Source organism: Otolemur garnettii, unplaced genomic scaffold (assembly GCF_000181295.1).
Source record: "Otolemur garnettii isolate 467f Iridium unplaced genomic scaffold, OtoGar3 scaffold00251, whole genome shotgun sequence".
NCBI lineage: Eukaryota > Metazoa > Chordata > Mammalia > Primates > Galagidae > Otolemur > Otolemur garnettii.
Genome location: NW_003852646.1, coordinates 1,587,691 through 1,600,553, shown reverse-complemented (window position 1 = coordinate 1,600,553; position 12,863 = coordinate 1,587,691). Strand labels below are relative to the sequence as shown.

Sequence of the window (12,863 nt, the reverse complement as noted above, 5' to 3'; positions counted from 1 at the left end):
ATTTCTTACATTCTTTGGTCTAACCAAACTGATTTCTTTGATGTCCCAGTCTGCCTTATTTTTTATTCTCCTGCATTTGTTGAAGCCTCTCACTTGATTGAATCTGCCTGCTCTTGCTGTCTATCCAAATCCTGTGCATCTTTCCATGTTCGCCTCCATCCCCACTTCTCTGTTGAACATGTTATGTTATTCTACATAACACATATAACACATAGCACACCGCAGTCCTCTTCCTCAGAACTCTGGTCACAAATATAATTCATTCACTTCTTTTACTGTGTACTACTGAGTAACATTTCTTTGATTAATTGCCCTGAATTCTTTTCCTGATATTTAACTTTATTTCTCTCCCTAAGTAAATTGTAAGTTCCTGAAAGTGGGATGGCCAGTATTTCAAGAGTACTCACTGTCTGTCTAGCTCTACCAGATATTCTTACCCATGTTCTTTTGCTGTACCTCTCAGCATCTTCAAAAGTAGGTAGGATGCTCACCATTTCACAAGCCATTTTCTGAGTCTTAGATAGGTTGAGTAACTTATAGCCGCTGGCAGATTCAAGGCCATGTCTATGTAAATTCACACTGCTTCTGCCTCATGCTACCTCCTTCCCAGCACCTCCCACCCCCATGCACAGAATCAAGCAAGAAGTTAAAAGTTAGTTTCTTACTGTTGTTCCCTCTTTCATCAAACAAAAGTTATAATTTTCTAGAAAGGACCATCATTGTTTGATTCTCTAAACTACACTATCCAATAAGTTAGCCACTAGTGACCTTAATTAAAATTAAATAAAACATTGTTATTCATTTGCACTAACCACATTTCAAATGCTGTAGTCAGATGTAGCTAATGGCTCCCTATTGGACAGTGCAGATATGGCATTTCCATCATCATGGAGAGCTGCTATCACCAGAGTAGCCTGTGAGATAGAATTTTAATGCCAAACAATTAACTTTCTAAGACATTCCAGTTTGTGGAGACCATAGAACAAAGTATTCTGATATTGGTAACGTCTCCAGAACACCCATGCTATAAAGTTACTCAAAATATTACTTCAGAGTAGTGGTTCTCAAACTTGAATGTGTACCAGAATTATAGGGACACCTCCTTAAAACTAGATTACTGGGTACCCCTTCTGTAGTTTCTGATTCAGGACGATTACGGTGAGGCCTAAGAGTTTGCACCTCTCATAGGTTTGCTGTGATGCTGATGCTCCTGGTCCATGACCAAGCTTTGAGAACCACCACTCAAGAGTAGTACTTAAATGATGTACTACATACAAAGGGCTGTACATGCATCAGTACCCCACCTGTACACAGAAAGCCCATAAGGTTGGTGCTGTGATAGTTTCCATTTACATGTGAAAAATTGAAGACTCAGAGAATTTAAATAGCATGCCCAAGATCCCAGGGGTAGAGGCAGAGTTGAGATTGGAATTAGGTACATGGAGGTCAGAAGCTATGTCAGATACCATCAGAGTCTGGGTATAAGAATTTTTGGAGCATGTAGTTTGCTCAAGCTAGTATACACATGTATATTTGAAAGTGCTTAACAATGGAGAGATAGAGGATTTTTTTTTTCCATAGATACTCATCCTAGCCCCGTTATTTGAAGAAACTGGGCTATGTATCTATGGAAAGCAAGAATGAATAGAATAAGCCTCTGAGGGCACTAATACAAATCTTATCACGTGGATCATTTGAACCATGTTGTATCGAGTATCAGCTAATGCCCAAGAGGCTGCTTTCAACAGCTAACAAACAAAGCATGTCCATTTGCTGCCTTCCCTCATTCTAGTTGATGGGACCTCAGAGCCTCTTTTTATCCCTTGATTGTCTCCTTGAAATAAATCTTTGGCTCGGTGCCTGTAGCTCAAGTGGCTAAAACTCCAGCCACATACACCAGAACTGGTGGGTTCAAATCCAACCCGGGCCCACCAAACAACAATGATGGCTGCAACCAAAAAAAATAGCCAGGCGTTGTGGCGGGCACCTGTAGTCCCAGCTACTTGAGAGGCTAAGGCAAGAGAATCACTTAAACCCAGGAAGGAGTTTGAGGTTGCTGTGAGCTGTGATGCCAGAGCACTCTACCCAGGGTGACAGCTTGAGGCTGTGTCTCCAAAAAAAAAAAAGAAAGAAAGAAATCTTTACCACTGAGCAGGAGCGTTCTTCCCAGTAAACAACTCCTCTCTGTTAAGCCTATGTTACCCTCATCCCCCATGGTATAGGGAAGCTACTTTCCCCCTAAGAAATATAGAAATTTTTTTATGTTTATAGAACTTGCATCTCATGATCCTTGAAAAACTAGCCTTGTTCCTTGATCTAAACTTGGAAAAAAGTGACAGTGGAAGACAGTGTCAGAGGAGGAAGTTAACCCTTCACACACTCATTTTAGGTCTCCCTTCCCTGCACAACATTGCCTTTTTCCTAAATATTAATAAATACTTTTTTTCTTGACTACCCTACAGACAGGGGCTTTCTCTCCCCAGTTGCTGTCATCCACATATTCATTTGATTTTTACTTCTTGACTATTTATCCTTTGATGTGTTACAATTTGTATATGCTGCCTTTCTATAATGCTGTATCAATCGCTTTTCCCCACCAACCCCACCACCCTTTTGCCACCTGATTATCCACCAGTTCTTTGGCACTTGGTCCAAATATCACATTCTTCTGGGAAGTCTTTCTTGATGTTCCTCCATCCCTCCTGCCCCCCACAGGATGAGGCTCTGTGTACTACATGAGGCCTGTGTACTTCCCTCCGTGACCTATCGCACAGTATTTAGTGGATGGTTTTCTGGCTCACCTGTGCCATTAGCCATTAAGTAACTCAAGAGTAAGAACCATGTCTGGTTATCTTTATAATAATAGTATTCAATTCATTGCCTGGCATATAGGCATTTCTTCAGTATTTAAAAATCAAGTGATGAAAGTAGCTATCCAGTAAAAAGTTTTAAAGTAGTACAGACCCTGTATCTCCCTAAACTTCTACCAAGACAGCTTAAGTGGGATTTCATTTACCTCATAGTAGCACTTTTTTTTTTTTTTTGCAATTTTTGGCCGGGATAGGGTTTGAACCTGCCACCTCCGGTATATGGGACCAGCAGCCTACTCCTTTGAGCCACAGGCACCACCCACACAGTTGCACTTTTTATTTTCAGTCCTGTGTAACCTTGAAGAAATAAATGCCACATTATTTCACATATAAACTAAGGGGATTAACTTTTTTCCCTATACATTCTCTTCTTGCTCTACCAGAAAAAGAAAAATCTAGCTTCAGTGTCCTTAACTTCTTGGTAGCTGATACTGGAGGTTATTCTCCCTGACATCGTTTTGCTCCTTTATGTCTCTCTAGTGATAATAGGGTGACATCCTTCAGAGACCTCATTCATGATCAAGATGAGGACGAGGAGGAAGAGGAAGGCCAAAGGTAAGTGTTTGATGGGGAAGTGGGGGACACGGGGGCATACAGTCCATAGAAAAGTCCTCAGTAATATGTAAATCACATAGAATAGGCCCTGGGGAACATGATGGTTAATGTTAGCCATGACTATTGCAGGCTTATATCCTGCAGGGTTACGTCCTGGGAACAGTCTCTTAACTCCCTGTTAACTCCCTTAACTCCCTTCCCCCATTTCTCTTTCTTCTTTTGTGACATTCTTGGTTTGTTTTTGTTTTTCTAATTATTAAAATACTGTGTATTTATTGAGGAATATTAGGGAGAAGGAAACAAACTGTTAAAAAATGATCTAGCAGTCCCACTTCAGGGCATTTACCCAAAAGATTTGAAATCAGTTTGACAAAGAGATGTCTACACTCCCATGCTCATTGCATCACTATGCACAGTAGCCAAATTATGGAGTCACCCTAAGTATCTTATTAACAGATGAATGGATAAAGAAAATGTGGATATATATACAATAGAATACTATTCAGCTTTTGAAAAGAAGGAAATTCTGTCCCTAAGTAAAATAAGCCAGGCACAGGGGAAAAATATACCTCATGTTCTCACTTTATATGTAGAACCTAAAGAAATCAAATTCATGGAAGCAGAATGTGGTTACAGAGACCAAGGGTGGAGGTAACAGGGACAGGATTGTCAAAGGGTACAGGAGGAATGTGGCTTGTTTTTATGTGGGTATGAGATCTATTGCACAGCATTATGAATATAGTTAATAATAGAATATTGCACATTTCAAAATTGCTAAGAGTAAATATAAAATGTTCTCCTTCACAACATTGTGCGTTATTTGATGTGATGGATAACTAGTTTGATTTAATTACTCTACATTGTATTCGTAAATCATAATATCACTTTTCTCCATAAATATTTACACTTATAAATTGCCAATTTACTATTAAAAAATTTAAGGAGAAAATACATTATATCATAACCCAGATGTAACTAGGTATCAATTTTTTTGGTGTATTTCTTTCCAGCTTTCTTTTTTTGTTTGTTTGTTTGGTTTTTTTGAGACAGAGTCTCACTTTGTCCCCTTTGTTTAGTTTTTTTGAGACAGTCTCACTATGTCACCCTCAGTAGAGTGCTATGGCATCACAGCTCACAGCAACCTCAAACTCTTGGGCTTAAGCCAGTGGTTCTCAACCTTTCTACTGCCACAGACCTTTAATACAGTTCCTGTGGGTCGCGACCCACAGGTTGAGAACCACTGGCACTCTCTGTTCCAAATCTTCTGACTTATCTTATTTTCTTCGTTCCTTATTTCTGAGACTGGAAGAACATTCTTCCATGTCAGTGATTTAATTCTCAACAGTGACTGTCTCTTTTTTGATCCTATATGAAGATTTTAATTTTGCCACTGAAATTTTGATTTTCCTATCTATTATCACTCCTTAGCCCAGCAACCCACAGGAACCGTATTAAAAGGTCATGGCATTAAGAAGGTTGAGAACCACTGGCTTAAGTGATTCTCTTGCCTTCAGCCTCCCAGGTAGCTGGGACTACAGGCACCTGCCACAATGCCCAGCTATTTTTTTTGTTGCCATTGTCATTGTTTTTTAACAGGCCTGGGCTGGGCTCGAACCCACTAGCTCTGGTGTATGTGGCTGGCATGGTAACCACTAAGCTATGGGTGCTGAGCCATCACTTTGTCACCTTTAGTAGAGTGATATGGCATCATATTTCACAGCAACCTCAAACTCCTAGGTTTAAGCGGTTCTCTTGCTTCAGCATCCCAAGTAGCTGAGACTACAGGCGCCTGCCCCAACACCCAGCTATTTTTAGAGACAAGATCTCGCTGTGGCTCACACTGGTCTCTAACCTATGAGTTCAGGCAGTCTACCCACCTCGGCCTCCCAAGTGCTGGGTGTACAGGTGTGAGCCACTGTGGCCTGCCGGCCCTCCAGCTTTCTTTTTAATTTAAAAAGAACATATTATAAACATACGTGTATATCATCCCAACACACACACCTACCATTTGTTCTTAACCTTTAGGAATGTTATAATTAAAGTGTCCATCATGGCAAATACAGACTAGTGTAATTTAAAATGTAATCATCTACTCTTTTGGTAACTATGCTTAATATTTTGGCATGTTTCTTTTGAGTCTTTGTTCTTTATTTTATTTTATATTTGTATGTAAAAAGCAAAAGATTTATTCAATCTGAAGAGAGACCACAGTATTTTTATATTTATATGTAGAGAAGGTCGGTTAATTTTGTTTCTTGCTCTTGTTGGATTAATGCTACACACCATGTCATTAAAGTTCTTTATGAGTGTGCTTGCTTCGGCTGCACATATACTAAAAAATTCTTTATAAGCATTTTCAGTCAATGACCATAGTAATAATCCAGCATATGGGATATCTGACATTTAGGTTGTTTCCAGTTTTTTTTACTACTGTAAATTTCAGTGCTATGAACATCTTTGTGCATTATCTTTCAGATTATTTTTTAGAATAGTTCTTAGAAATAGAAATACCAAGTCAAGGGCATGAATTTTTTAAGGCTCTCGATCACAAATTCCTAGTTCTTAAGAAAAGGCTTTGCAGTCCCTTAATGAAGACCTTACAGTCCGTTGAGCAGAACGTCATCTACCTGGAATGAGCAGGAATGAACTGGCTATAGCCTCATTTCATGGGTTTTGGTTCTCCATCGGATCTGCCTTGGTCTGTCAAACATTCCTGAGGAACAGTGCATAATAACCATTATGGAAATGCAGTTACCTCATCATGGTCAGTCTTTGGGAAGTGAGCTGAGAAATTACATGTGTTCTGTTCTCTGTTTTCATCCATTTTGTGACCTTCACACTGCTTCAGAAACTTCCTTTTAGATAGATTCAGATGGAGGAATGAATATATGTTAATTTCAGGATTTTACAGTTCTGAGTGAAAGGCGTGCCATCAAGTATGTGAATGCCTACCTCCTAAATAGCCGCCTCCTAGCCAGCACATCCTTCGGGAAGTGGCCTTCCTCAATTTCACATCCCTATTACTTCCTTGACCCTTCAGCTTTTCAGACTTGAAAAGACACTGGTACTTTTGTTCTTGCCAGGGCCTGTGGGTTTGCCTCACGTTTCCTGATTATCAGGAAATATAGGGCTGAGACTAATTTTTATTGGTTCTCAATTTTCCCTACTTGGTGACATGCCTTTGACACCCAGCTGTGAATAGGCGTGAGAAGGAGACAGTTGGCCAGGCTACATGACAGCTGGTTTTCAAACCCAGGTAAAAAAGTACTAACTTAAATCTCAAGCTATGCCTGGTCTATCACAAAGCCCATTATCGTACCTTGGGGCTTATGTTTGAGACTGGAACTTCCCTGACCTCCAGTACTCTGTCTTCAGGGCCTCCAGTGTATCTCACATGAATGGCAAGGTGAGGTGAGGCTTGGGGGCATTCTTGGTGCTATATCACACCATCTTACCTGTGTGCATTACTCTGCTTGTTCTTTTGCATACATCTGCTGATTTGAACCTCACGACCCTGACTTAAGGAGCAGGTAGGTAGGGCATGTGGTCCTTCCTTTCCATTTCAGAGATTAAGGAAAGTGAGTTCCAAAGCAGTACATTGACTTGCCCAAGGTCACACAGTGGTAGAGCCAGGACTAGAACCCCACTGCTTGTACTAACCACACTATTGCCACCATTAATCCAGAGCTGCTAGTTGTAGCTGCTTCTGGCTGTGACCATAGTTGCTGTCTTCTGGAGGTGCTGGCCACCAGCAGTCTGATAATTCCCAGCTGGGACTCTCTCCTAAGTGATGTGCTGTCATGCATGCCTGGAATGCCATTCCCTGATTTGTTCACTTGGTAAACTCATCCTCAAGACTCGGCCCAGAAGACACTCTTCTAGGAAGCCTTGGCTGTCATTCCTCGCTCAGTGTTCCCAGAAACCCCTTCCTGACATTTATTGCTGCTCACACTGCATTGTACCTGCCTGCCTCCTTACATGTGTCCCCTACTGCCAGTAAGTTCTTCAAAGACAGGCATTGTACTCTTCACCTCAGTGTGCCCAGCATTTAGCCTAGAACCTATTGCATGCTATATTCATGTTTTCAAAGTACGTTTGGTGTTAGAGGTGTATTTTCTACACAGGTTTTATGCTGGGGGCTCAGAGAGAAGTGGACAGCAAATTGTTGGCCCTCCCAGGAAGAAAAGTCCCAACGAGCTGGTGGATGATCTCTTTAAAGGTGCCAAGGAGCATGGAGCCGTAGCTGTAGAGCGAGTGACCAAGAGCCCTGGAGAAACCAGTAAACCGAGAGTGAGCATAAGGGTCGTTGTCTGTGCCCACAGGAATCAAGTTCCAGAGCTGGGAAAGGAGAGCTTCTTCACCCCAGTAGTGACTGATTTGGGTTTGGGTTTTTTCCCATTTGCTCACTTGGTCTCCTATGTATAGTTTCTCTTACCCTTTAACGTGAAACCAAGATTTGAGGGAAAGTTTTTAAACCTGTGACCTATAGTCTGGATCAGGTCCTACAAACATGTTTTGTTAGGCCTATCTAGTTTGACCTCCTTGGTGTTTTGCTTTGTTTTGTTTTAATTGAATTAATAGCCACCTGTTTTATGTAAAATCTGGGTTTCTGTCTTCTTTGGGAAAATCAAAGTCTTTGATACTATCCTGTACCAAATTACTAACCAGACCTTAGTTGCAGCTTTTCCCTTAAGCAGGGTATCACTCCTTCCTATCCCAACCCTGCACTTTCCAGCTTTCACACCAATCCTGGCCATTTAATTCATCCTGGCCACTTAATTTGCTTAGCATACTGTCTAGCACTGAGTTTGACACCCAGAGAAAGTACATCTAATTATTAACAAGCTTGAGCAGGAAATTTATCAAACTCCTTTCTTCCACTTACCTAAGATATACTTATTGTATCTGAATAACCCCCCACCATGACTCAACAGCTCCAATGTTTCTGAACTTGTCCTTTATAGCCATTTGCAGGAGGTGGCTACCGCCTTGGGGCAGCACCAGAGGAAGAGTCTGCCTATGTGGCAGGAGAAAGGAAACAGCATTCCAGCCAAGATGTGAGTGTGTATCTATTAATACCATCCCACCAGGGAAGCTTGTGGACTGTTTGTTCTGCCATTTTTCAGAAGAGAATGGTTACCTATTGTACATGAACCAGCATCCTCTAGCGTACAGAGATGGTGCCCTTGCTGTATAATCCATGAATGGAGAGGTTTATGAGAAAATCAAAGGCAGCTCTCATCTGCCTGGGAGAGGGGTTCCGGTGAGAATGGGTGGGAAAGGGAGATGGACAAATGAAGGAGTTTTCTGAACATTCCAGGGATCTCAGGAGAGGAACAGTATAGCTGGTATGTTCTCTGGTGGTATGGGAATATCTAAGGAGCTTGGTCTTCATACCACCTGTGAAGGCCTGAAATGTAACTTTTTGTTTTCCTGATTATTGTCCAGTACTTTCTTTCCCCTGTGCACATAGGGTCTCCCCCATAAGTGTAATCATACTATAGAGATAATCTTGAATCTTTTTTATTTTATATTATGTCACAAACATTTTCTGGTAGCATTGAGACCATTAATTTTTATAATGTATGTTTTAAATCATTTTGGGTTTTATTCCAAAATAAAGTCAAGCAAGAAGAAAATAAAAAACCTACCTAAAGCAGCAGCTGCTAATACATTAGTTTTTAGCCTTCTATAATAAATCCTTAGTTACAAATATATATGGGGAGTTGCTAAAACAGATAACATAGATATCATTTTTAATGACTACAAAATAGTCTGTGAGTAGATTTGCCATGCTAATTTAGTCAAACACCAGCTACATACCAAGCACCCTGGTAACACTACAGATAAGGAAGCCACAGCCTCAACTAAGACACCTGCTCAGAGCTACCAAGTTAGTGAGTGGCAAAGTCAACACACAAATCCCGGCTTCCTTAAAAAAGTACATGCTCTTAACCTGTGCTATACCATCTTCCTTTTCTAGGTTAATATTTATTTACTTTGCTGGTTGATTTTTCTTTGAATACGTATGTGTTTGTGTCTGTGTGTTTTAGTAATACCAACACAATGAAATAGTAAAAACCTGGTAATTTGCAAATTCAGGATATTGTGCTTTCAAGGTTCCAGACAGTGTATTAATTGTTTACCCCCTGTCATCACAGGTTCATGTAGTATTGAAGCTTTGGAAGAGTGGATTCAGCCTGGACAATGGTGAACTCAGAAGCTACCAAGACCCATCTAATGCCCAGTTTCTGGAGTCTATCCGTAGAGGGTGAGCAGAAAAGCCCTCCTTTAGGTCCCGAAGCAGTGAGTCTCGATTCCAGATGGGAAAGGAAGAAGCAGAATATTTATTATTTGAGAAGCGAATATTTGAAGCAGATTTAGCGCAGTCAAGATTTAAATTCATGGATCTGACTAAAAACCTTCTGTGTCCATTTTTCACCTTTGGGCCTGGGACAGAGCCAAGTGGCCAAATAAGAAACAGGTGTCTGCTGTGACTGAGCAGGCAAGAGAGAAGGAAAGGCAGACGGTAGCCACTAGAGTAGTGAGCTTCCTGCAGAGGCCCATCATTTTTCACCACTGGGACTAGGAGGTTGCATCTCTGCTCACTTCCATCTTCTCTCCGTGGACTCCAGCATGGCCTTTTCTCCTGCAGGGAGGTGCCAGCAGAGCTGCGGAGGTTAGCTCACGGTGGGCAGGTGAACTTGGATATGGAGGACCATCGGGACGAGGACTTTGTGAAGCCCAAGGGAGCCTTCAAAGCCTTCACTGGCGAGGGTCAGAAATTGGGCAGGTAAGGAGCAGCACCGGTGGGAGCTGGACTATGTCAGTCACACCTGCCAGGCATGAGAGACCTCGTGTATCATTTACTTTGGTTAGAACTTTACTGTTTATAAACTTCAAATTTTACTTTTAGGGAAGGAAGAGTATGGAGAACATGGCTTCCGAGTTAACAGAACTCAGTTTCTATCTCTGCCTCTTTGCTTTCTAGCTGTATGACCTTGGACTGTATAGTCTCCCTTGCCTCAACTATAAGTTGGGATTAATGTTCAGCACAGTGGCTCGCACCTATAATCCCAACACTTTGGGAGTCCAGGGCAAGAGGATCACTTAAGGGCATGAGTTTGAAACTAGCCTGGGCAACATAGTGAGACCCCATCTCTACAAAGAGTAAAAAAAATAGCCAGGTGTGGTGGCATGTACCTATAATCCCAGCTACTCTGGAGACTCAGGGAGGAGTCATTTGAGCCCAGGAGTTCCAGAATGTGATCGTGCCACAGCACTCTGCCCTGTGCAACAGAGTGAGACCCTGTTTCTAAGAAATTAAAAATAAGAAAATTAAAAAATAAATTAGGACTAATGTGAGTCACTATGTCCTGGAATTAACGTTGGGAAGAATAAATGAGCTGATGCATGCAGAGCACTGCCCTGTAGTGAGCAGTCAGTATAAACAGAAAATGTAACGCAATTGCTGCTTTGACTCAGTAATCTAGAGTGTTCCAGAATGGTGTGTATCCTTGATAGCTTGAGGCTGAAGTGGAGGTTCCAAGGGAGTAAGGAATTTTATACTCTCCCACCCAGCCAGGGCTCACAGTAGCATTGCTCAGGATCCAGGGAAGCCTAAGGACACTGCTATTGCTGTGTAGGCTGGTGCTCCACCATTGTGGCAGCTCAACAGCTCTTGTCTATACTTTTTTGGCCTTTTCTGACATTCTTTCACTCCCTAAGACTTTTCTACCTTGTATCTTCTGTGACTGCCTTATTTTCTTGCTTGTATACCTTTTGCCATCAGACATTCTCTTATCTTGCATGGAAACCCCTGATAGGATCTGATTGTTAATAGTTACTGTTATCCCTGATAGGCAGAGTTCTGACTCCAGACCTATAGGGCCACAGAGTTGTTTGGTCAATATTCTTTAGAGGGACTGTACACATGACAAGCCCTCAGAACATAGTACCCCTTCTTGCCGATATAATGCTTATTTTGCGGAAGGAAAGCTAAGGCTCTTGAACTCAGGAGCTTGCCCTTGGGTATGTGACCAGTGTATGGTAGAGCCAGGACTGAAACCCAGGCCTCCTGATTGGCATTCATTCCTTCCCCCATTCCTGCACAGCACGACGTCCCCTCTCCACCGTCTGCAGAGCTCAGAGCTTGGTCTCCCAGTACCTGTGCCATGTGAGCTTTCGGCTGACCTTGTCTTGAGATGCCCTACCTCCCTGTCAGCCAGTCATGCCTCATCAGGAACAAGGGTCAGAGCTCAGGATATTCGATTTACCCAGATCAGAACAGTTATGTCAGCCCTGTTGTAATTTCCTTTGGAGGCTTCCTTCCATTGGAGGCTGTGGGCTAGCTCAGAGTGGCTATTCTCAGAGTAAGTTTCCCTGTCAGTTGTGGTGAACTTTGAGGAGCATCTGACAATTTTTTTTTCTTTTATCTTAAAAAATATATGTAGATTAAAAATTATCCCAAACCTAATACCCAAAAGTGTCCAGTTAGTATCTGGGGAGTATCTCCTACTCTTGTTCACTTACATAACGTGTGTGTTTGTGAGCGGGCTGTTTTCCCACCTCCTTTTGTCCTAATCAGTGAAGTAGTGAAGCATGGTTCTCATTCCATATCAGTAAATGTGTTTCTACACTTTTGTTTCTAATGCTAACATAATCCTCTAGGCCATTTAACCAGACCATGCCAGTATTGTGAACAATATTATGGTGAATATCTCTGTATTTAAGTCTTTGAATATATCCTAAGCCTGGCCTAGAAGTAAAATTGTTTAAAAAGGGCTTTATACTCTTAAGTTGTAAAATTTTTACCCTCACCACTAAAGAGGGAAGACTCAGAACTCAGAAAATCATGCAGTTTGGTTTTGATTTCATAAAACTAATAAGAAATGCTTCTGCTGTTGGAAAGTCTAACTGTATTATATGTGCCAGACCCCACATCTCAAAAAATTAAAATATGTTTTTAAGAAAGTCTATTTTGGCAACATGGGAATACATATAAGCACAAGCTGATATAGAGCTTGGAATCAGGCATAATGTTTGTCAACAAAATAACTGTTCATTGCCAGTTTCACTTGCATTTTATTTCCATTCTGGCTTTTTATGAAAATTGAGCTAAAAAAAAAAAAAACGTTTTATATAGCTAAGCAAAATGGGATTTTGGCTTTTCAGTATAAATCAGGTAGACAGCTTCTTCAGTTTTTTCCATAAATGTTGCTGTTATTTTCCATTTATCTTGTCCAAAAAAATGGTCAGGTGCCAGAAGTTTAAGAAAATTTTCTCAGGTTTACCTAAAAATCAGGGAAGTCAGATACAGTGGTTCACACCTGTAATCCTAGCACATTGGGAGGCTGAGTTGGGTGGATTGCTTGAGCTCAGGAGTTCAAGACCAACCTGAACAAGAGCAAGGCCCCGTCTCTACTAAAAATAAAAAAA

The 12,863-nt window shown here is 41.3% G+C and overlaps 1 protein-coding gene across 2 annotated transcripts in view; it reads left to right on the top strand.

The window, feature by feature from the left end:
* The window catches only part of NSFL1C (NSFL1 cofactor), a 25,000-nt gene that overhangs the window by 5,349 nt on the left and 6,788 nt on the right, over window positions 1–12,863 (top strand). Inside the window, exons 3-8 of one of the 2 annotated variants that reach the window (XM_003802627.2) lie at window positions 3,351–3,425; window positions 6,950–6,955; window positions 7,550–7,715; window positions 8,390–8,482; window positions 9,587–9,696; window positions 10,081–10,218. In XM_003802627.2, coding sequence (XP_003802675.1) covers window positions 3,351–3,425; window positions 6,950–6,955; window positions 7,550–7,715; window positions 8,390–8,482; window positions 9,587–9,696; window positions 10,081–10,218 — 588 coding nt within the window. The remainder of the gene's footprint in view (window positions 1–3,350; window positions 3,426–6,949; window positions 6,956–7,549; window positions 7,716–8,389; window positions 8,483–9,586; window positions 9,697–10,080; window positions 10,219–12,863) is intronic. The other variant, XM_003802626.3, reaches the window with a different exon arrangement.